The sequence below is a fragment of the Protomyctophum parallelum genome (assembly GCF_964188405.1).
Source record: "Protomyctophum parallelum genome assembly, chromosome: 12".
Taxonomy (NCBI): Eukaryota; Metazoa; Chordata; class Actinopteri; order Myctophiformes; family Myctophidae; genus Protomyctophum; species Protomyctophum parallelum.
The window spans coordinates 9,028,290-9,053,707 of record NC_139712.1 but is presented as its reverse complement, the minus strand read 5'-3'; the positions used below and the strand labels follow the sequence as shown (position 1 = coordinate 9,053,707).

At 42.6% G+C, this 25,418-nt stretch overlaps 2 protein-coding genes across 2 annotated transcripts in view; both read right to left on the bottom strand.

Annotated features, from left to right (window-relative positions):
- The window catches only part of LOC310868271 (A-type potassium channel modulatory protein DPP6-like), a gene marked incomplete at both ends in the record, with an annotated part of 552,655 nt that overhangs the window by 176,568 nt on the left and 350,669 nt on the right, over positions 1-25,418 (bottom strand).
- On the bottom strand, positions 22,002-22,838 carry LOC310868105 (kelch domain-containing protein 3-like; the record flags this gene model as incomplete). The annotated part of the gene is made up of 1 exon (XM_083778369.1): positions 22,002-22,838. One exon carries the CDS (start codon positions 22,836-22,838, stop codon positions 22,002-22,004), a length of 837 nt encoding a protein of 278 aa, XP_083634495.1.

Here is a 25,418-nt window from a genome sequence, read left to right as displayed (position 1 = left end):
ATTGTCATCGCGATAATTTCCTCGTAAGGATTTTACAATTGAGGTCAATGAGCAGATTGACTGTATTTGTGTCACTTAAAAGGCCGTAGTTCACATTCTGTATGTCTCTGTGTTTTGGTGGTCACATTGTGTGAAAGAGGACATGTGTGGCTACAAAATGACCAAAGGACATGCGTGTAAAGTGAATATCTTGGCCGGGACGGCAATTTGTTTGGTACATTTTCAAGGAAAGATTTTCTGTTCACGCACTCTAGTGAAAGAAGCCCTGCACTCTAACTTGGCACTAATTAGGCGAAACGGCCTGCGATTGAACTGAGATTTCGGAAAAACCGTTTAACGTATTCGAATACGGTTTGAACCACGAAAAAGTCCAGAGTCGTGTGAGCTTTCTAAAGTTTAAATCACGTTTCTACGACAAAGTATGCCAGAGTAATGAGGCTGCAAAAGTGAGGTTGATTTAGAGATAAATCCCATACATTGTCAATGGGAGGAAAAAACTATAAATAAAGTTAAATATTTTAAAAAGTATAAACTTTTTCAAAACAACTTTTTCACCAATGAAAGTTCAAAGATAGATGAACATTATAAAGTTTGAATGAAGTTTCAAAGTGAAAGTATGACGGAGTAATAAGAGCTCAAAAAAGTTAACTGTGAAAAATTGGACCTTTCTTCCATCGACTCTCACTATAAAGAATGTAAAAAAAAAGTTAAAAAGTTAAAAAGTATAAAAAGTATAAAACTTTGTAAAAATAAAAATACAAGCACACATCACTGCAAAGAGCTGAACAGTTTGAAGTTTGAACTACATTTCTAGTGTAAAGTATGTGGAAGTTATAAGGTCGCAAAAAAAAGGGTGGAATAAAGAATAAATATAAACTGACAAGAACTATTGTGTGCTCGCTGTGGCGAGCCCACAACTACTGTCTCCGTGGAGAAGAGGGGCTATAAGGGGCCATACAACCGTTCCAACTCCAGAACTAATATGATGACTTTAATTAGATTTAAAACATTCTGAACGGGAACCCATTTTGGTGTCAGCATCATGTTATGCTTTAGCTATTGAAAAATAGCAGATCTACAAGCTCATAGCGCGCCACCGAGTGGCGCGCTACGAGCTTGTAGGTCTGCTATTTTTTGAAAAATCGAAGAACGGTTGACATAGAAACATAGCTTTTTTCAGAAAACTGTCAGGACGTAGAAGACATTTTTTTAGAATCTGATCTCAGGTCAGAATGGGTTAATGAGAAGACAAAAACGTGCTTCGTAGTGAATTAACGCACGGCGAGGCCTTATGTAAAGGAACCAATAAGAATGGCTGATCTGTGAAGTGAACCTTTTAGTGACCCCGGCTCATTCCTCGCCATAATTGAAAAGGCGCCGCCAGACATCATTAGCGCCGCTGCTCGCCGTTAGAAGAGTGAGACTGGGACTGTTTACCAGACCGCCGTTAAAAACCCATTCTGACCTGAGATCAGATTCATACGAGGTTTCCACTGGACACACACTGGTCTTGATTAACCCATTCTGACCTGAGATCAGATTCTAAAAAAAAATGTCAGTCGTTCTTCGATTTTTCAAAAATAGCAGACCTACAAGCTCGTAGCGCGCCACTCGGTGGCGCGCTACGAGCTTGTAGATCTGCTATTTTTCAATAGCTAAAGCAATAGCATGATGCTAACACCAAAATGGGTTCCCGTTCAGAATGGGTTACGAGACATAATTCATCAGGGGATCCCGTTAGGTCGGTGGTTTTAATGTATTTATTAATTAATGTATTAATTTATGCACAAAAGCACATGCTAGTGTAGCGAGGGAGACGGGATGGAAGAAAGACACTTTGAAGTTAATGTAAATTTAAACTTTAACGTTGCATAATAAAAAGCTGCCTGTGCTATGTTTAGCTGTGTCACAGTCTGAGGACATAATAAAAATAAATAAATAGATATAAATTAAAGCATGGCTAAAAGATATACCATAACCATATATAACCATAAGCAAAAATTAAATAAAATATGCTCTGCTTTAATTCATTTAGGACTGAGGTCGATAAAAGAAAAAAAAGCTTCTAAATCCAAATTTTTTTCTGAAAAACCCCATGTTTCTATGTCAGTTGGTGCTCAACCTTTTTCATGTCAAGGACCCCCAGAATTATCTCTATTGGGCCACGGACCACCATATCAAAATATGTAGTTCCAGGGACCCCCCCCCCCATCTCAAAATATGTAGTTCCAGGGACCCCCCCCCCATCTCAAAATATGTAGTTCCAGGGACCCCCCCAGAAGCCAATATTTTAGTTAAAAATGTTCGCTCTGAAATATATATATAAGTTCCTACAAGCTCATACAGTAGCAGACCTACAAGCTCATAGACCTACAAGCTCTGCAAGCTCCTACAAGACCTACAAGCTCATAGCGCGCCGCTTGTAGATCTGCTATTTTCCAATAGCTAAATTATAACGTTAAAAACGTTTAAAACACCAAAAGGGATCCCTGCCCAAAATGGGTTATAAGTCCCCAAAAGCTTGTCGGCATTATGATCTCTATTTGACCCACAGAGTGTATTCTAATATGTATCAGGTTATGCATATGATTTACTATATATTCTATTCATTTTAACTCGTCTGTAAATCAAGTGTCCTTGACAGAGCAGTAAAAAAAATCAATTGTCATTCAGTCAGAATCGTCGCCCCCCCCCCAGTCTGTCAAGTACGCTACAAATTATGGAGATGGCATGCCGCTGATACAAACTGCATAATTCTCCTTTTTACGATTATGCTGAGCTGAATGCGTGATGTGGTAAAATGAGAAGGACGTGATATATAATTTAGTGATCGATCAATAAAAGATCAGTCAGGCAATTCACTCCCTAAGTGGAGCTTTATACAGGGATAATTATACAGACTTGTTGAAGGGACTTCAACAAAGCACAGCACACAACACAACGACATCCTTACAGTACATAGCCCATGTTGGGCGGAAACCCCTTTCGGTGTCAGCATCGTGTTATGCTTTATAGCTATTGAAAAATAGCAGATCTACAAGCTCGTAGCGCGCCACCGAGTGGCGCGCTACGAGCTTGTAGGTCTGCTATTTTTCGAAAAACCGAAGAACGACTGACATAGAAACATAGCTTTTTCAGAAAACTGTCAGGATGTAGAAGGTCAAAAGGGGATAATAGGGCACTCTCTTTAGCTTTCCCTGGCATTCACATGCGCTTGTACAAGAGCGCACGCACACACACACACACACACACACACACACACACACACACACACACACACACACACACACACACACACACACACACACACACAAACACACACACACACACACACATGTGCACACACACACGCATGCTTTATTCATGTCCACATAAAGGAGCGCACATACAATGACACGAATATTAAACGTGCGGTTCAGTTTACATTCACAGAATCATGGCGTACGTCTTCATCACTCAATACTCTACCAACTAGGGCATACATGGGCGACTGGCGGCCCCCGGGGGCCACATGCGGCCCCCCATCTTCACTTAACCCATTCTGACCTGAGATCAGATTCATACGAGGTTTCCACTGGACACACACTGGTCTGATTAACCCATTCTGACCTGAGATCAGATTCTAAAAATGTCAGTCGTTCTTCGATTTCTCAAAAAATAGCAGACCTACAAGCTCGTAGCTTGTAGATCTGCTTGTAGATCTTTTGAGCTTGTAGATCGGCTATTTTTGCTACAACAGTAACATGCAATGTGGCCCCTCTGGAGTTAGTGTGGAAATATAGTGGCCCTCTCCATCGTCAAAGTTGCCCATCCCTGAACTATGGGTATAAGTAACATATGTACCAATTATGGGCAGCAGAGAGAGACAGACAGAGCAGTGATGTTGCCAGGCTTTTTGGGCATTCCAAGTAGTTGGAACCCTCTAACAACGACAACAACCAGTCTGTGGGAATAATATCCTAGGCTGCCAAATATATAAACACAAATAGTCTGCATGTAAAAAAAAAGGCTTCTAAATCCGAACATTTTTCTGAAAAACCCCATGTTTCTATATGTCAGCGGTGCTCAACCTTTTTCCATGCCAAGGACCCCCAGAATTATCTGTATTTGGCCACGGACCCCCCCCCCCCCATCTCAAAATATGTAGTTCCAGGGACCCCCCCCGCCCCCTCCCCCACCCAGAAGCAAATATGTTAGTTAAAAATGTTCGCTCTGAAATATATATATATATATATATATATATATATATATATATTCAAAGATTTGCGCCACATTTTCCTGACTTTTCAAAAATAGCAGACCTATACAAGCTCGTAGCGCGCCACTCGGTGGCGCGCTATGAGCTTGTAGATCTGCTATTTTTAAATAGCTAAAGTAGAACATAATGCCTAAAACATCAACAAGGGTTCCTAACCCCCAAAATGGGTTAATCCAGCTCTGAGGTGGGATGCAGAAGTGGTTGGTATTTTAATGACCTTGGCAATAATGGCTTCACACATGCTATACGCACACTCAGGGAACACTGCATTGATATATCCCATGTCCCCCGGCCCTTAGTACATGCCTATAACATTGATGACGTTGGAAACGGAGTTCACTTTTTGTTTTACTGCTCTAAATATGACGACTTAAAGGAGAATTCCATGCTAGAATGCTTTCTTATCTTTCTTACCTTTCTTTGTAGTTGTTACGTCCTTATCAAAGAGGTACAGGTGTTTTTTTGTGCAAAAACTCCTTATTGGCTATTTTCCCTACCATAAGCCCTCAATGAATTGCATTGCATTGAATGGGAATTGAATGGGGCTATGGGGTGTTATGCTAATTTTCTTATTTCCATCGAAATAAGTAGTAAAGTGTGCCGCTTGGGATAATATTTACATTATGAAGAGAGGATATATACAAAGAAATTATAATTTTGAGAGATGGAAATAAGCGAATTAGCACAACACCCCATAGCCCCATTCAATTCCCATTCAATTCAATGCAATTCATTTAGGGCTTATGGTAGGGGAAATAGCCAATAAGGAGCTTTTGCACAAAATAACACCTGGACCTCTTTGATGGGGACGTAACAACTACAAAGAAAGGTAAGGAAGCCTTTTAGTATGGAATTCTCCTTTAAGGGGATATTTTGGTTAATAAGATGTCTTATGTCTGTGGGGATTTCCTAGATTTAAATGACTATGCAAAAAAAATGGATATATGTTTATGCTGTAAATGCGTGAATTATGTAATGTAAACATGCTTATAAAACCCATGAGGGTCGGGCACATTGTGTGCAGGACACGGAAATACATAATCAATCAATCAATCAATCACCTATATAACCTTATGAAACTGCAGTAAACCAATTTTATCCCCAATGTCACGGTCAACATGCTGTTATACTATAGTCGAAATGTTCCGACTCCCAAACTTGTGCCCAAAATGACTTGCGTCATCGTCAGGAAAGCAAAAAAAAACAAACACAGTCTTGAAACAAACTGACTAACTGTACTACAGTACATACAACTACATCTCCTACAGTACAACACAAACTGTACTACAGTACAACACATCTCCTGGGGGAGGAAAAACGAAAGCGACCGCACTTGGGTATAATCTGCTGCGGTCAATGTTTCCCTCAGTTATCGATTTAGAGTTAGACTCTCATGTTCCCCTGTGGGCTCTGTGGGCTGTGGGTCCTATACAGTATACAGTGTACAGTATACCACAGGGTCTCTGAGGTGACAGAGCATGGCAGAGGGTACAGTGGCCGTGCGTGCGCGCAGACTGGCGAGATGGGCCTCACATACAGTAGCAGAGAGTACCAATAACATAATTTAATTTGTTTAACCCATTCTGACCGGGCACCCATTTTGGTGTCGGCATCATGTTATGCTTTAGCTATTGAAAAATAGCAGACCTACAAGCTCATATCGCGCCACCGAGTGGCGCGATACGAGCTTGTAGGTCTGCTATTTTTTGAAAAATCGAAGAGCGACTGACATTTTTTAGAATCTGATCTCAGGTCAGAATGGGTTCGTCAGACCAGTGTGTGTCCAGCGGAAACCTCGTATGAATCTGATCTCAGGTCAGAATGGGTTAAAACTGTGCTGTCCTCTCATCTGGAGACTATACCTGTTCATGTTTTCACTAATCGTCACTGTAGCAGATCCATGTAATGCAATAATGATCCATGTGTTATTATGTCTACGTTATGTCCATGTTATGTGAAATGTTGTCTTGTTGCAGTTTTTGTTTTGTTGTTGTTGTTGTTTGTTTCTTGTTTATCTAGGAATTGTATTGTTTTGTCTTGTCTGGTTGAATTGTTTGTAAATAAAGTGTCTTTATGTATGAAGTGTATTTAGTGAATTGCGGAGCGCCTTGAAAAGGAGATGGTTCCTCTCAAGAGGATTGTTCCTAATGAAGAAATTCAGACAGAGTGGCAACAGTTGGTTTCTAAAAGTCATTATTAAATATATGACGCTTTCTTGGCGAAGGGGCCCCACACACACTGCTTTTTAAGTGTGTGTGTGTGGAGGAGTGTAGCAAAAGACGATTAACCCATTCTGACCTGAGATCAGATTCTATAAAATGTCTTCTACATCCTGACAGTTTTCCATTCTGACCCGAGATCAGATTCTAAAAAAAAATTTCTTCTACGTCAGTCGCTCTTCGATTTAAAAAAAAGTAGCAGATCTACAAGCTCGTAGCGCGCCACTCGGTGGCACGCTACGAGCTTGTAGATCTGCTCTTTTTCAATAGCTAAAGCATAACATAGTGCTATAACACCAAAACGGGTTCCCACCCAGAATGCGTTAAGTAAAGGTATAAGCGCACCGCTCGTCTCTCAAAAGACCAAAGCCATTTCATTCCATTCAGCCGGAAAATAAGGAATTCAAGGCAAGACGTTCAGGCGAGGTATTAAATCAAACAGACAGGAACGTGACTGCATTTCATCCGTCCTTAACCCATTCTGACCGGGCACCCATTTTGGTGTTAGCATCATGTCATGCTTTAGCTATTGAAAAATAGCAGATCTACAAGCTCATATCGCGCCACCGAGTGGCGCGATACGAGCTTGTAGGTCTGCTATTTTTGAAAAATTGAAGAACGACTGACATTTTTAGAATCTGATCTCAGGTCAGAATGAGTTAATCAGACCAGTGTGTGTCCAGTGGAAACCTCGTATGAATCTGATCTCAGGTCAGAATGGATTAATACCGTGGTGTTCAGAGGTCATGTTATCTTATTACGCGATAAAAGTATGGCGTGGCATTTAATAACCACTTAACCCATTTTCGGGGGTCGGGAACCCCTTTTGGTGTTTTAAGCATTAATGTTATACTTTAGCTATTGAAAAGTCGTGAAAATGTGGCGCAAATCTTTGAATATATATTTCAGAGCGAACATTTTCCACTAAAATATTGGCTTCTGATCTGGGGGTCCCTGGAACTACATATTTTTAGATGGGGGGGTCCGTGGCCCAATAGAGATAATTCTGGGGGTCCTTGACATGAAAAAGGTTGAGCACCCACTGACAAAAATGTTAGGATTTAGAAGCCACATTTATTTTAATCGACCTCAGTCCAAAATGGGATAAAGCCTTACCTCCTCTTCTTGATTGTGACCCTGCAATTATAATAATCATCAGCCTAAATTAGATCTACTGTGTGCACCCCAGGGGTGACGAGGTGATCACAGGCAGCTGTGGTAAATTAATGGAGGGGGAACCGGGGGTGCCAAGGACATTTTAGGGTAGGACACTTTTGAGGGATTGAGGGATACTCATTTTTCAGAAAGGGGCTGGAAAAACATAATGTCTAGGGATCGATCCGTATAGCTGGGAAAACAACCTGTGATATGTCTTATTTTTAGAGCTGGGACTCGATTAAAAAAAATAATCGAATTAATAAGAGGCTTTGCGATTAATTAATCTAGATTAATCACATTTTAATCGCATATCATTGTTTGACCCGAGAACAGTGAGAAAGCAATTTTTTCAAATGGATTTTGGTATACTAGTGAATCAATGAATAGTGAATACATAAGTTTAAGCAATAAAACATTGTTTTTGTAGTTGCACACAACTGAGCTGTAATCCACGCTACCATCGGATAGCCTTTTAAATCCTATTTCCAATCCACGGGGACAAGCAAAGTGATCTCAGCTGCTTCCCCCAGTCCGGTGAACTGTCTGCGGTGTCTGGTGGTGTTATTGTCTGAAGAGGACACAGACACTTGGTGCGCAGGTCCGTCTGAAAACTGTCCAGTGACAACGTTCCGCGGTGAAAAAAATAGTGCGATTAAAATGCGTTGATTTTTTTAATGCATTCATTTTTCTGTAGTTAATTAATCGTAATTAATCGCAATTAGTTTACCCTACTTCTTTTACATTCCTGAATCGATTATAGATGACAAAAAAAGGTCTCATAATTGTTCATAAATAAAGGTTTGTTATGAGCTGGTCCAGCCATTGGCTCCATTCACTGCCATGTATTCATTCACACTTCCGGTGTTTTCTTCCAAGTTTGGCTCCTGCATGAAAGCGTCCATGAAAGTGTCACGTGACCACTTCCCTTTCCTTCTCAGAGCTTCCTTGCAACATGACCAAGGACTGTCTAACCCATTCTGACCTGAGATCAGATTCATACGAGGTTTCCACTGGAGGTTTCCACTTTTTTTAGAATCTGATCTCAGGTCAGAATGGGTTAATCAGACCAGTGTGTGTGTGTGTCCAGTGGAAACCTCGTATGAATCTGATCTCAGGTCAGAATGGGTTATACTAAATAAATGTGATAATTTCTTGTTTATTTCAAATTGATCTTGACGTCTCACGTATTATGGGTGCAGGATCCCGTGATACACGCACGAGACCGACGGGACGTAGCCTGCGACTGCGTCTCTCTCTCTCTCTCTCTCTCTCTCCGCACGCACACACACAGGCACACATGCACACACATGCACACACGTGCGTGCGTACGTGCCTGCCTGTCTGATTGTGTGCCAACATGTACCTCCCTTAGGGACACAGAGGCAACAAACGAGGTCTCCAGAATTAGCAACGGAGAAGAAAAAAATCAATTATGCACATTCCCAACAACAGTAATGCTTTAAAGTGTTCCCCAAAAGCAGATGCGCACACAGCGCACGTGGGTGTGCGCACACAGCGCACGTGGGTGTGCGCACACAGCGCACGTGGGTGTGCGCACACAGCGCACGTGGGTGTGCGCACACATTACACGTGGTGGGTGTGTATGCACGCACACGCGCCTCTGTGAGGCCTGCAGTCACAGCTTTCATTGACTTAACCCATTCTGACCAGATTCATACGAGGTTTCCACCGGACACACACTGGTCTGATGAACCCATTCTGACCTGAGATCAGATTCTAAAAATGTCAGTCGCTCTTCGATTTTTCAAAAATAGCAGACCTACAAGCTCGTATCGCGCCACTCGGTGGCGCGCTATGAGCTTGTAGATCTGCTATTTTTCAATAGCTAAAGCATAACATGATGCTGACACCAAAATGGGTGCCCTGTCAGAATGGGTTATTTCTCCAACATAAAAAATGAGAGAAAACTCACTATTGTAAAACATGTGGTGTGAGGCTCTGCTCTGATTCGTTCAATGCCAACGGCCATTGAGGAAACTGTATATACGCTAGGCTATATAATACTTATAATACTTATATACTAATGAGGCCTAGAATGTCATGCAAACCATACTATTATGATAAAACTAATTAAAGCCCCAGAAGGTGTTTTAGACGTTCAACAGGAGAACGATCTAATGATGGTTGTTTGCTGAGGCAGGGTGCAGATGAGGTTCCACATACTGTACAGTACAGTATATGCATGTGATGGAAATAATATGGCATCAGCATTTACTGTATGTGCTCCTGGGATACAATGAGTAACTACCCTACCCATTTTGACCCGAGATCAGATTCCAAAAAAAAAAAAAGTCTTCTACATCCTGACAGTTTTCTGAAAAAAGCCATGTTTCTATGTCAGTCGTTCTTCGATTTTTCACAAATAGCAGATCTACAAGCTCATAGCGCGCCACCGAGTGGCGCGCTATGAGCTTGTAGGTCTGCTATTTTTTTTAAAGTCTTGAAAATGTGGCACAAATCTTTGAATATTTCAGAGCGAACATTTTGTTGTTTACGCGGAAAAGTGTGTCCCAGTATTAATCTGTGTCCGTCCCAACATGCGTTTCACTGGTGACACGTGATTATAATTTTTTTACGCAAATTAATATAATTAAGATGATTGTTAGAATGTTTGGCGTGTGTGTAATGTCTCACCATCTCACGTGGCGTTGTGAGATGGCGGAGAAAGCGAGCAGCTGTCTTGGAAGTAGCATGACTGACTGACTGACTGACTGACTGACTGACAGTCCGCTAAATGATTAACCCATTCTGACCGGGCACCCATTTTGGTGTCGGCATCATGTTATGCTTTAGCTATTGAAAAATAGCAGATCTACAAGCTCATATCGCGCCACCGAGTGGCGCGATACGAGCTTGTAGGTCTGCTATTTTTTTTAAATCGAAGAACGACTGACATTTTTAGAATCTGATCTCAGGTCAGAATGGGTTAATCAGACCAGTGTGTGTCCAGTGGAAACCTCGTATGAATCTGATCCCAGGTCAGAATGGGTTAATAGGATGTACTGACAGCGAATAAAATAACCCATTGAAAGAAACACTGGAAAAACGAAACAAAATGTTCCGAAATGAGGACATTGGAGAGAAACAGAAAACTTTTAACTATACAAACAAGACCAGCTAACGATGTGTGAAAATGACCGACACTAAATGTAAGCTGAAGAAGGATTAAATTAAAAAAGGTTTAAACAAAGCGGTAAAGGATATTATGCAAATTAAGGCGTAAACATTAAGGCGTGTAACCCATTTTCTTTTTTACCTTAATTTATAATCCCACAATTGTTTCACCCAGTGTCTAGTGTAATCCTGGGCGCCACACACACACACACACACACACACACACACACACACACACACACACACACACACACACACACACACACACACACACACACACCTGAGATCAGATTCATACGAGGTTTCCACTGGACACACACACTGGTCTGATGAACCCATTCTGACCCGAGATCAGATTCTAAAAATGTCAGTCGTTCTTCGATTCTTAAAAAATAGCAGACCTACAAGATCGTAGCGCGCCACTCAGTGGCGCGCTATGAGCTTGTAGATCTGCTATTTTTCAATAGCTAAAGCATGACATGACGCCAACACCAAAATGGGTTCCCGTTCAGAATGGGTTAACACATTAATGGGTTAATAACTGACTAGATACAGTAGCAAGGCAGCTATAGACAGTCGCATATTATGATCCCCACTCACACGTGACAATAAAGCACCAGCATCAGCATTTAGGTTCTCTTCCTACTGTATTCGAGTCAGACAGGACAGACTTCCCAGTTATTACACGAAGGGCTCCGTTCTTCAGATATACTGTACGACGCTATAATCCCCCAAATAGAGGCAGCCTCTTTCTGCCTCCCACAAATCACCGTCACTTCTCCCATAAAATGCCGCATGTCGGCATTAATCGAAAACTGGCCCAAAATCCTCTCCTGTTCTTTAAGCATGCAGTGCTCCATAAAATACTGCACTGTATGTCGGGATTAATCGAAACTGCAGAAACTCCTCTCCTGTTCTTTAGGCGGTGCTGTGTGTGGTGATGGATCTGTCCCTCCCCGAGGCATTCTCCTGCTCGCTCAGCTCTGCTTCAATGCAACACATTCTCTTCTAAATGGGACACGTTGGTTGGAGTATAAAGTAATAAAAACATGCTTCTAGATACAACAATATGAAAGGACACAAAATGAGGCTAATGATGTGATTGCATGGAATTGTGATGTGAAGGGATGAGTGACTCAATGCCCCCCCCCCCCCCCCCCCCCCCAAAGGGGGCGAGATCAGGCCAGTCGAAACTTCAAAGTACTTTTTTGTCTAACGTCAGGATTTAAAAACATCAATAATGGGAAAAAGGTTTTCTGGCTTAGACTAGAGTTCATCTTTGAAAAAAAGGATCAGTGCACTGCGCACGCACGCGCACGCACTTCACAGGTCAATGAGCATCAGCTGAATCCTCTCTTTCTCTTTAAATTCACCATTTTAAGTAGCTTTACTGTAGCTGGTGTACTGTTATCGGGAACATTTAATTTCAACAGTGAGTGAAGCAAAAGAATTGGCTTCAAATACGACCAGTCCACACACAACAGGCTCGCTGGTGGAGGTAGTTTGTGACGTTTTGTGTATAAGTTATCGGGTTCTCGTTTCTATAAAGCGAATATATTGGTGCCTGCACAGAGCCTGAGTTAGGCTTAACCTAGCCTGACCTAAGCAGAGACATTTCTGGTCTAGAGGGGCGGGTCGCGCCTCAGAAATGCGCGCACCCTGATTGGATCTCATCGATCTGTCCGTCACCCCCGGCCCCTCCTCTCCCCCCTAGTGCAGCGCTACGTCACATCATTTAGAGCGACGCCCACCCGGAAGGGTTGACTCCCACTTTTAGACTGGTTCAGCCCACGGCTTTTTCCAGGCTTTCATCTTTCGCGCAGACGAAATGAAAGCCTGGGTATCGAGGCTAGGCTTAACCCATTTAGACATAAGTTCAATTCTACAAAATGTCTTCTAAATCGTGACCGTTTCCAGAAAAACCTCATGTTTTCTATGTCAGTCGTTCTCGACCATTTTCATGTCAAAAGTTATCTGCGTTTGGTCGCCGACCCCCATCTGAAAATATGTTGTTTCAGGGACCCCCCCCCCCCCCCCAGGAGCAAAGATTTGAGTTAAAAACGTTCCTTTTGAAAAAAAAATATATATATTCCAATTTTGCGCCACCTTTTCACGATTTTTCAAAAATAGCAGACCGGCAAGCTCGCTATATATGAGCTTGTAGATCTGCTATTTTTCAATAGGGTTAAGTCCTTAATCCATTCTGAACGGGCACCCATTTTGGTGTCGGCATCATGTTATGCTTTAGCTATTGAAAAATAGCAGATCTACAAGCTCATATAGCGCGCCACCGAGTGGCGCAATACGAGCTTGTAGGTCTGCTATTTTTGAAAAATCGAAGAGCGACTGACATTTCTAGAATCTGATCTCAGGTCAGAATGGGTTCATCAGGCCAGTGTGTGTCCATGTGGAAACCTCGTATGAATCTGATCTCAGGTCAGAATGGGTTAATTCCCTGCCGCGGTTATAAGGTCAACTTTACCTCTCTCACACGGCACGCTTTTCAGCCAGCTGTTTTTGGTCAACAATCAATCATTGCCACGGCATTTCTCGGTATACCAGCTGCTTTCATTTTCTGTCAGAAGCGCTGATACGATACGGTATATATACCGTGAGGTCGCAGTGGAATTGTTTTATTGAGCTCCTAAAATATCGATGTTCTGTGTTCTATGATCACCTCACAATCTGAGCTTCAGTTCAGAGATAAACGTCGCTATATAAAGATCGTCGCTGAAGATAGTGTGTGAACGGACGGAGGGGAAATCGTTACCGGTGGCGACGGAGGAGAAGCCAAGAACCGGTAAAAAGAAAAATTATTCTATAGAGATGATGGATGCGTTATGAACTATAAGTGGGCCGGCCTAGCTCTGCTGTGTTGCACGTATTTCCACATCTGAGGCGATTCTCCAACGCACTCTGAATAATAACCCATTTAGGCCTGACGTCGAAATTAAAAAAGAAAATGTAAATGATGACAGTTTTCTGAAAAACCTGTGTTTCTACGTCAGTGGCGCTAAACCTTTTTTCATGTATTTGGCCGCCGACCACGATCTGAAAATATGTTGTTCCAGGGACAACCCCCCCCCCCCCCCTCCCCCAGAAGCAAAGATTTGAGTTAAAAACGTTCGCTCTGAAAGAATATATATTCAAAGATTTGTGCCGCATTTTCAAGATTTTTCTAAAAAAATAGCAGACCTACAAGCTCGTAGCGCGCCACTCGGTGGCGCGCTACGAGCTTGTAGATCTGCTATTTTTCCCAATAGCTAAATTATAACATAATGCTTAAAAAGGCCAAAAGGGGTTTCCGCCCAGTATGGGTTAACCCATTCTTACCGGGCACCCATTTTGGTGTCAGCATCATGTTATGCTTTAGCTATTTAAAAATAGCAGATCTACAAGCTCATATCGCGCCACCGAGTGGCGCGCTACGAGCTTGTAGGTCTGCTATTTTTGAAAAATCGAAGAGCGACTGACATTTTTAGAATCTGATCTCAGGTCAGAATGGGTTCATCAGACCAGTGTGTGTCCGGCGGAAACCTCGTATTAATCTGATCTCAGGTCAGAATGCGTTAAAGTAAAAATAAGACATGACCATGATGATGGCACAGCAGAACCCCATAACCGATGTCCTTGACGACATAAGCAAGCCGTCACTGACGCTTTCATTGATGGCAGCAGGAGGGACTGTAATTTGCGATGACTCAATGTGTTTTCTTTTTCTCCCCTCTCTCTCTCCCCTATGCACTCTGATCGAATGTGAGTGAATCTCTTCCAGTCCATTAGCCCATTCTGAACGGGAACCCCTTTTGGTGTTTTAACTATATAAGCATAATGTTATACTTGTCTTTATAGCTATTGAAAAATAGCAGATCTACAAGCTCGTAGCGCTCCACTCGGTGGCGCGCTATAAGCTTGTAGATCTGCTATTTTTGAAAAATCGTAAAAATACGGAAAACAAATCTTTGAATATATATTCTTTCAGAGCATAATGTTATACTTGTCTTTAGATATTGAAAAATAGCAGATCTACAAGCTCATAGCGCGCTACCGAGTGGCGCGCTACGAGCTTGTAGGTCTGCTATTTTTGAAAAATCGGAAAAAATGCGGAAAACAAATCTTTGAATATATATTCTTTCAGAGCATAATGTCATACTTGTCTTTAGCTATTGAAAAATAGCAGATCTACAAGCTCATAGCGCGCCACCGAGTGGCGCGCTACGAGCTTGTAGATCTGCTATTTTTGAAAAATCGTAAAAAATGCGGAAAACAAACCTTTGAATATATATTCTTTCAGAGCCTAAAGGCCTAAATGGGTTAGAGCGATGCTAGAGGAGAGGGGTGCTCTGCCACACGCGCCGCCCGCCAAAACCTGCCTCAGTAAAATGCCATCTATTTAGTATATACTCAACCCCAGCCTGCCAAGATGAGTTAGTGTGTGGCACCGACCTGCCGTAACCCATTCGGACCTGAGGACGACCTGAATGTCGTCTAAATCCTGACAGTTTTCTTGGGGAAAAACCCTCATGTTTCCATGTCAGTCGTTCTCAAACATTTTCATGTAATAAAAGGACCCCCAGAATTATATGCATTTGGCTGCCGACCCCCATCTGAAAATATAGTTGTCCCAGGGACCTCCCAGAAGTAAAAGATTTGAGTTCAAAATGTTCACTCAGAAAGAATATATATATATATATATTCAAAGATTTCAGGCACATTCGGTCTTTCCTCTCTCCCTTCTCTTCAAGTGTGTTTTTATTCAACCCCTTTTCATATCAAGGCCCATTATTTATCTGCCATTTGAGCCACGCACGCACGGACCTGCAGCATCTGATGAGATTCAGCCTTCAGATTCATATTATAGCCTCTCAGACGGAATATTTTGTTACAGTTGGGTACAGATTTTGTTCTGTGTGTGTATTGATGTGGTATACCAGAGGAGAGACAACAGGCCAAACGTAGATCACATAACAACAATTATTTAAAGGGATTGTGACATAAAAAAAAAGGTTTTGGAATTGTTCTTGTTTTTTTTTAGGTTTTCTAATCTCAATTGCACCCAAAGATTTAGGCTTATTTAGGCTTATTGTTCTTATTTTTTTTTAGGTTTTCTAATCTCAATTGCACCCAAAAAACATGAACTTTTAACATTCAGTAGACTTTCTGTGGTCTGGTGGTTTTCTGGCTCAAACAGGTGCTCTGATTTGCCGGCAGTAAGTGACATCACTTACTGCAAGTCCCCATATATGGTCAATGGGATTTGCCAGCAGATGTCACTGTTTTCACTGTGTTGCCTGTTTTCATTGTAGCTCAAAAGGCCCAAAAAAACCCAAAGAAAACTTCAGACCACAGAAAATCCACTGAATGTTCAAAGTTCAGGTTTTTTTGGGTGTAATTGAGGTCATAAAACCTAAAAGAAAAAATATGAAATATGAAATATGAATATATGAAAATGAAATATGAAAATGAATGTCATAAAACCTTTAACATTCTCTATAATTGCGTAGACATCATCATAATGTCTATGATTCAGTCAATGTCTGTCTGAATGTCTGTCAGAAACACTGCCGTATCTCCTCACCGCCTGCACCAATCGCATCCCCCTTTTCACATTTCAGGCATTGACCATAATAATATGGAGGTCTTATAGGCGATAAGAGCTTTTACAGTTGTAGCCCCTACCCTATGGAATGAATTGCCCCTTTCCCCAAGGAGGGCATAATCTGTTGAGACGTTTAAAAAGCTGCTATTTGTTTCGTAAGCACTGTTGTTTGTAATACTGTCTATAAAATGGTACTGCATTGTTTATATGTTTTATCACTACTCTGTCATCGTGTTGTCGTCGTATTGTTGGTCTATGCGTCGCTCTCGTTTCATTTCATTTTATTTATTGCACAGCACCTTGTGACATTTGTTTTGAAAGGCGCTTTAGAAATAAAATGTACAGGCCATCTATTCCCATTAACCCATTCTGACCTGAGATCAGATTCTAAAAATGTCCTTCTACATCCTGACAGTTTTCTGAAAAAAGCTACGTTTCTGTATGTCAATCGTTCTTCGATCTTTCAAAAAATAGCAGACCTACAAGCTCGTAGCGCGCCACTCGGTGGCGCGCTACGAGCTTGTAGATCTACTATTTTCCAATAGCTAAAGCATATAACATAATGCTAATGCTTTGGGTTCCCGCCCCAAAATGGGTTAAGCACACCCATGCGGCTCTGGGCACACCTATACTGTACATCTTAACACAGCCATTATGAATGTTATTAGCCGCATAGCTGTATATTCTTTACTAGCCTGCCATGTTTTTTTACAGTGCCATTATATAGAGCACGAGGAACGGAATAGAACAGGGGGGCCCATTATCCATTGTTTCATTCCGTTTGTTCTATTTGCAATTTTAACCCATTCTGAACGGGCACCCATTTTGGTGTCGGCATCATGTTATGCTTTAGCTATTGAAAAATAGCAGACCTACAAGCTCATATCGCGCCACCGAGTGGCGCGATACGAGCTTGTAGGTCTGCTATTTTTGAAAAATCGAAGAACTACTGACATTTTTTTAGAATCTGATCTCAGGTCAGAATGGGTTCATCAGAGCAGTGTGTGTCCAGTGGAAACCTCGTATGAATCTGATCTCAGGTACTGTACACCCTTACTGTATACACCCTGGGAGGCACCACGATGATGGCGTTTTGAGAGAGAAATAAGCAGGCCGGTCTATGAATACAAGCCCACGAGAAGCAACTACTATAGGCCACATGAGCACTTGAACCCATTCTGACCTGAGATCAGATTCATACGAGGTTTCCACTGGACAACACACTGGTCTGATTAACCCATTCTGACCTGAGATCAGATTCTAAAAAAAATGTCAGTCGTTCATCGATTTTTCAAAAATAGCAGACCTACAAGCTCATAGCGCGCCACATAGTGGCGCGCTATGAGCTTGTAGATCTGCTATTTTTCAATAGCTAAAGCATAACATGATGCTAACACCAACAGGGGTTCCCGGTCAGAATGGGTTAAAACTACAGTATAAAATAGGAGATCTACAAGCTCACAATTTCGTGTTGTGAGCTCGTACAGTAGATCTGCTATTTTCAAAAAGATCTTGGAATATTTTGAATATGTAAAAAAGAAAAAAAAAATATTTGTCAGTCTACAGAGAAATACATACGTTTTGGGCGTACTTGACATGCATGGCAAACGTATGAGAAATTAATTAAACAAAAAAAAACAATTAAATTGGAAGCAAGCCAAAATAACGATATATACTTCCATCCATTTAGACCTGTGTGGCCGATTCGAAAGTTTCTCAAAAACTTCAAATATCTTCAAAAATTTACAAAAAAACAATTGTTGCTGTATACGAAGCAAAAACTACTCAAAATCTTGAAAGGTTAAAAACTCAAAAAGGTGTTCTCCTCCTTAATGTGTTAAAAACAAGTCCAAAAATCACAACCACCAATATTTAGAAGAAACTTTACAGAAAGACAAAGTTGCTATAATTAATAATAATAAGCAGACACGGCAACATGTGAGAACCGAACAAGAAGCAATATAAATAATTGAAAAAAGTCTCTCTCTCCCGTCATGTCACACTGTATCTACTGTATCTATCAGCATTCCATTCCATATAGAACCGCACACTTGTCACGCCATAGTGGGGGGGGGAATAAATTGCCAGCGTGAACGGCCGGGCGAAGGCGCACACACACACACACACACACACACACACACACACACACACACACACACACACACACACACACACACACACACACACACACACGCTCGCCTCCAGGAAATTAAGTGGCCCCCCCGAATCCACAGTGAGTCTAATAAAAAGAGAGTCCATTTCCCCAATTGTGTTTATGTATTCTGGTCTGTTGTTGTTTTTTTATTAACCCATTCTGACCTGAGATCAGATTCATACGAGGTTTCCACTAGGACACACACTGGTCCGATTATAACCCATTCTGACCTGAGATCAGATTCTAAAAAAATGTCAGTCGTTCTTCGATTAAAAAAATAAATAGCAGACCTACAAGCTCGTAGCGCGCACATAACATGATGCTAACACCTTAATGGGTTCCCGTTCAGAATGGGTTAATCACAAAAAATATGCACAGGCATGATGGTGTGGAAGAGGGAACGGATATGCTTGGATTATTTACAGCGCGGCAACAATTATCGCCGCTATGATGACGGCCCTAAAAGCAATGATATACATTTCCTACAACACTTTCTCTATAACGCGGGGTCGCGTTGTCGTGCTTCACCGCGTTCACTCCGTTGATGGAAAAAGAAAAAAGCTAGGACAGCACGAGAGAGTGCTTTAACCCATTCTGGCCCGGGAACCCCTTTTTGGTGTTTCAAAACATTATGTTATAAAATAGCAGATCTATACAAGCTCATAGCGCTCGAATTCTGGCCCGGGGAACCCCTTTTGGTGTTTTCAAACATTGTGTTATAACAATAGCAGATCTATATACAAGCTCATAGCGCGCCACAAGCTTGTATATAGGTCTGCTATTTTTGGAAAAATCGTCAAAATGTGGCACAAATCTTTGAATATATATTTTTTTCAGAGCGAACGTTTTTTAACTCGAATCGTTGCTTTTCAGATGGGGGGGGGGGGGGGGGGGGGGGTTTCAGAAAACTGTCGGGATTTAGAAGGTATTTGTAGAATCGAGCGCAGGTCTAAATGGCTTAACCCATTCTGACCTGAGATCAGATTCATACGAGGTTTTCCACTGGACACACACACTGGTCTGATGAACCCATTCTGACCTGAGATCAGATTCTAAAAAAATGTCAGTCGCTCTTCGATTTTTCAAAAATAGCAGACCTACAAGCTCGTAGCGCGCCACTCGGTGGCGCGCTACGAGCTTGTAGATCTGCTATTTTTCAATAGCTTAAAGCATAACATGATGCTAACACCAAAATGGGTTCCCGTTCAGAATGGGTTAATGCACAAGCCCCCACCCCCTGAAAATGACACGGCTGCCGCAGTAGAGTACAGTACAGTACAGTATATGTCTGCTATTTTCAGAAAATCTAATTTGAATTGAAATTGTGTGTATATATTATTATTACTTTTCCCTTTTCCAATTGGCCCCTCGGTGGCCCGTTGAAAGCCACTGCTTTAACCCATTCTGACCTGAGATCAGATTCTAAAAAAAATGTCTTCTCTACATCCTGACAGCTTTCTGAAAAAGCCATGTTTCTACGTCAGTCGTCGATTTTTCAAAAATAGCAGACCTACAAGCTCGTAGCGCGCCACTCGGTGGCGCGCTACGAGCTTGTAGATCTGCTATTTTTCAATAGCTTAAAGCACAACATGATGCTATAACACCAAAAGGGGTTCGCCGCCCAGAAAGGATTAATGTGCTATGAACATGAAAGGAACCATGACTTCACAGCTTTTATTTTTCCAATGGACTCACGTTGTGTTTATGTTAGTGTGACCGCATGCAGCCAGGAGTGCAAAACAATTCCTTACTGAATTATAATAATAATTATTCACACTTCCCAGGGGTCTGTTCCGTTCTGGCTTCCTGCCTGAGATGTGGTATAGCTCGAGGGGTGCACTGTGCAGTGCGCCACAGAATAAGGTATCATTGTCAGGGGCGGCCTTAGGAATCTGGAGGCCCGTTTCAAGACCAAATATGAGGCCCCCATATACCTATGACATCATTATTTTGTTGATACAGCCGTATATTGATACGAATAGTTTGACTGTTCAATATCACACGCAGCCATTACTCTCGACAATTAGCAACAACACCTTTCCTCATCCTGTCGTCTCTTCACAATTAAAGTGTCTCCCCTTTACCTCCCAATGCCGCACATTTTACCATGTTATTTACATAGAATAGGTGTAACTTTACTAACATTAACATTGTGGGAGAGAGCAAGGCAGTGAGTGAGCGAGAGAGAGAGAGAGTGGCGAGGGTTGACTGAGGGGACTTCAGTGCACTGTACGCTCTTGCTTCGTGTCCCAGCTTAGCTTGGTGTGGAATGTGCTAATTTGTCCCCTATATTCAAAGTCTGATTTTCATTGATTGTTGGCTGTGTTTAGCATGTATATGGCTGTGGAGTTTTGGTACAAAATCAAAACAACTTGTCTAATATTTTGGCATGTTTAAACCTCCAGGAAAATCTGTGTTGAGGTTCTTGATCCACTGTTTTCCATTATAACGTCTTTGTCCTACTGTCCAGTTGGGATTGTGATGAAGTCCAGATACTTTTAGAGCTTCAATGCCATGTGCCATGTAATGTTGAACAATCCTTTTAGTTGTCATTTTTGCATTGTTAATATTGTATCTGTGTTGTCTCAGCCTTGCAGCTATTGTTTTACCTGTTTCTCCGACATATAAGCCACATTTTTCACATGTGATTAAATAAACACAGTTGCTGGTGCTGGCTGTTGTTTAATCTCCAACGTGCATTTTGTAGTTCTATTTTTAACTATTTGTTTGGGTTAGAAGTATTCTGGTCTCTGGCGTGCTGGTGTGTTGAATCCTTTTAGCTTGCTGTGTACCAGATAAAATGGTAAATGGTGCATTTATATAGCGCCTTTATCCAAAGCGCTTTACATAGATTGTGCATTACATTCACCCATTCACACACACATTCATACACTGATTGCGGCGGAAGCCATGCAAGGCACCAACCAGCACATCGGGAGCAATTTGGGGTTCAGTGTATTTGCCCAAGGACACTTCGACATGTAGACAGGAGGAGCCGGGATTCGAACCGCCGACCCATGGATCATTGGATGACCTGCTCTACCTCTTGAGCCACAGTCGCCCTTAAGAGTTTTGTTTTTTCTGTAGGCCGAGTTTCGCGATTATTATTTTTTTGGCAGAAGGAGAAGGAAAAAAAAAACTAACAATAAAGGACCAAGTCCTTTCAGGACTGCTTGGTCCTTTAAATAAAAAAATATCAAATAAATAAATATACAATAAAGAGAGTTCCACCGTGTTCAGTTTGGAACATACAGACACAGGTTTGTGTTTCCACCGCATTGTGTTGGACGGAACAATTGTCATTGTTTGATGCCTAGCTGAATGGTTAGAGAGCCTGTCTGGAGAGAAGGAGTCTCCTGAGGTTTGAATCTCAGTAAGAGATGCTGAGAGGTGGCTCACCATCAGGTGGGATGAGATGTTGATCCATAATTTCTTGATCTTTCTGCTGTTCCTTCGTCTGGAATGTGGTCTCGGTTGTTATTGTTGTTGTCGTCTGTTGTCGTTGGTTGCCATGGCTGCCAGTTCCCACCTGATGTTGTGTGGGAGTTCTGATTGGTCCAGAGCGTACTGAATAACTTCTAGCTTGCATAACGTCTTAAGACGAGGACTAAAGTCTAAGATGAACAGCTCATCAGAGATAGTGTGATCTCCTTTCCTTCCTCCAAAGAGGATGTTACGATCTCCCACAATGCAACAGCACATACCATGCATTGGACATGGTCCTTTCCCCTTGGGCTCAACCTTCTTCCAGGAGAAGGTCTCTGGACTGAATTTCCACACATCATTACCGTTCAATTGGTTACCCTTCCAGCCACCAAATATGTACAACTCTCCATTGTAGGTAACTGCTGAATGGCAACGGCGTTCTTCTGGTAGAAGTTGTGCAGAAGGTGTGTCCAGCCAGGCGTTTGTCTCTGTGTCAAACACTCTGATGCTGTTGTAGACCTCCTGGTACCCCCTCTTGCCCCCAAATACAAACATCTTGGTACCAATGATGGTGGCAGAGTGAGCTGATGAATCAGGAGGTGGAGTTCCTCTGGTGTTAATTAAAGTCCAGACCATTGTGCTGGTGTCCAACTTGTACATGTCATTAGTCAATCTAGGCAGATTGTAGCATCCTCCATGGATAAACATGACCTTCTCCAACACACAGGCTGAGTGGCCGCTCCTGTCCTCTGGAACAGTCCCAGAAACCCTGGGTTGGAACCATCTGTGGGAGTCAACATCAAATGCATAAAGCACATTGCAGAAAGGATAGCCTCCCCAGATGTAGACTGTATCTTCCACCAACACAGCTGTGTGGCCGTGGAGCATGGGTGGAACCTCTAGGTGACCGTCTCTTCTTCCTGGTTCCACTGGAGGTAACTTCTTCCAGAATAAAGACACTGTGTTGAAGACATGGACATCCATCTGTCCCATGGTGTTGAAGGTCACTACATCACACCAGCCTCCAAAGGAATACAGTTTGTTCCTCGCTGCTACAGCAGCATGATAGGCTCGCTTTGGTCCTACTGCTTTGGAAACGGTCCAAGACCACATCTGCTGTCTGTCTGTCTGTCTGTCTGTCTGTCTGTCTGTCTGTCTGTATCTGTCTCTGTCTCTCTCTTCTCTCTCTCGACGTCTACAGTCATTTTCAACACGGTGCATCATCTTATATCTTCTGGTGTGAAATCACACGAGACACAAACTGTTGCCATGCACGCCTTAACGACGCCAATTAGTGCAGCTGTTCTTCATCTGCACCCTTTGAACTCTATTGCTATATTTATTACTTCATTGCGGCTACCTTGGGGTCTATGGATCTATGGGTCTTCCACACGTATAGCTTAGTATAGTATATATGTATAGTTTATAATATAGTTTCATTATATAGATATTCCACTGTTACGTTCTTAGCTTACGCATGTTTCATGATAAATGCTTTTTATGTGATGCATTCCCATGCTTTTTTGCTCTTGCTTAATGTAAGTCACTCTGGATTAAGTAAATGCCTAAATTGTAACATTGTGTGTGTGTGTGTGTGTGTGTGTGTGTGTGTGTGTGTGTGTGTGTGTGTGTGTGTGTGTGCGTGCGCACGTGCACGGAATGTGCTCAAGCTGACTGGCTGAGCACGGAATGTGATGTATGGTGATAACAGTGCCGCTCACGTCACATGGGTGTGATATTTTTCTCCATAGCGCCGTGTGAGAGACAGTCCACTGAGCAACTCAAAGTGAGGCTGAATGACAAGCATTTTGCATTCTGGCTCTTTGAGGGGAGCTAGCGCCCCCTATGGCCAGCTTGGTGTGTTTGTGTGTTCTCAGCGGCGGCCTTAGGAATCTGGAGGCCTGTTTCAAGACCAAATATGAGGCCCCCATATACCTATGACATCATTATTTTGTTGAGGCCCCCCTGAGGGTGGAGGCCCGTTTCAATTGAAACTGGTGAAACATACTTAAGGCCTCCTATGATCATTGTTAAACACAGACCCCTCTCTACAGTAGGTATAGCCAATATGGTAGAAAGGCAATCAGCATTTGACAGACGTATTTGGTGGCAGTGTTGATGCAAAAAAATATCACCCGTTTCCCCGAGGCAGGGGTTGGCGAAAGGGCCTTTCTGTGTGGAGTTTGCATGTTATCCCCGTGTCCCCTAGGGTAGGTACCCTCACATGTTCTCCCCGTGTCCCCTAGGGTAGGTACCCTCACATGTTCTCCCCGTATCCCCTAGGGTACGTACCCTCACATGTTCTCCCCCCCGTGTCCCCTAGGGTAGGTACCCTCACATGTTCTCCCCGTGTCCCCTAGGGTAGGTACCCTCACATGTTCTCCCCCCGTGTCCCCTAGGGTAGGTACCCTCACATGTTCTCCCCGTGTCCCCTAGGATAGGTACCATCACAAAAGAATGCGCCTGATGGAGGGGAAAGGAACAGTCGGTGAAACTTCCCCCTGTCAGGTGAAAAGAAGCAGCTTGGACTCCTCATGCATAGAAGGAAGCATGAGGTCAGTCCGCTGCCCCCCCCCCCCCAGGTTGGCAGAGAAAGTGTAACGCCCAGAATTACATTAGATTAGACACTGGGTGAAAGAAAATGGGTTACAAAATTGTGGGATAAAAATGATAGAAAAACAATTCACCCGTTGCACCCCCCCCCCCCCCTCCCACCCCCCCGACATGTGCTGCAGGTTAAAACTAATCTGTGGCGGGTTAAAAAATCACCTGTGTGCATTTAGGGTTATAGATTGGGGGTTTTGGCTTATGGTGTCAGACTCATGGATTGCCTTTGTATATGTCTGACCAAAACGCACCCAGATCTACAAGCTCACATCCAGCTATATACAGCATGCAACCAAGTGCAAAAATCGGAGCACGATGACGTAGATTGCGCCGTGTTGCGAGCTTGTAGATCGGCTATTTACAGCAACGCAACGAAGTGCAAAAATCAGCCATCAAGACCCGCACAAACACATAGTCGACTGAATCAACTGTAGATTTAACCCATTCTGAACGGGAACCCCTTTTGGTGTTAGCATCATGTCATGCTTTAGCTATTGAAAAACAGCAGATCTACAAGCTCATAGCGCGCCACCGAGTGGCGCGCTACAAGCTTGTAGGTCTGCTATTTTTGAAAAATCGAAGAGCAACTGACATTTCTAGAATCTGATCTCAAGTCAGAATGGGTTATAATCAGACCAGTGTGTGTCCTAGTGGAGAACCTCGTATGAATCTGATCTCAAGTCAGAATGGGTTATAATCAGACCAGTGTGTGTCCTAGTGGAGAACCTCGTATGAATCTGATCTCAGGTCAGAGTGGGTTAAAGTCAACACTATAGGCCCTATTCAGCGGGCTACAGTACAAGCAAGCCCTGATGGCGTGTACAGTACACACAGAGTGTACAATCAGAAACAGCGTCTGCC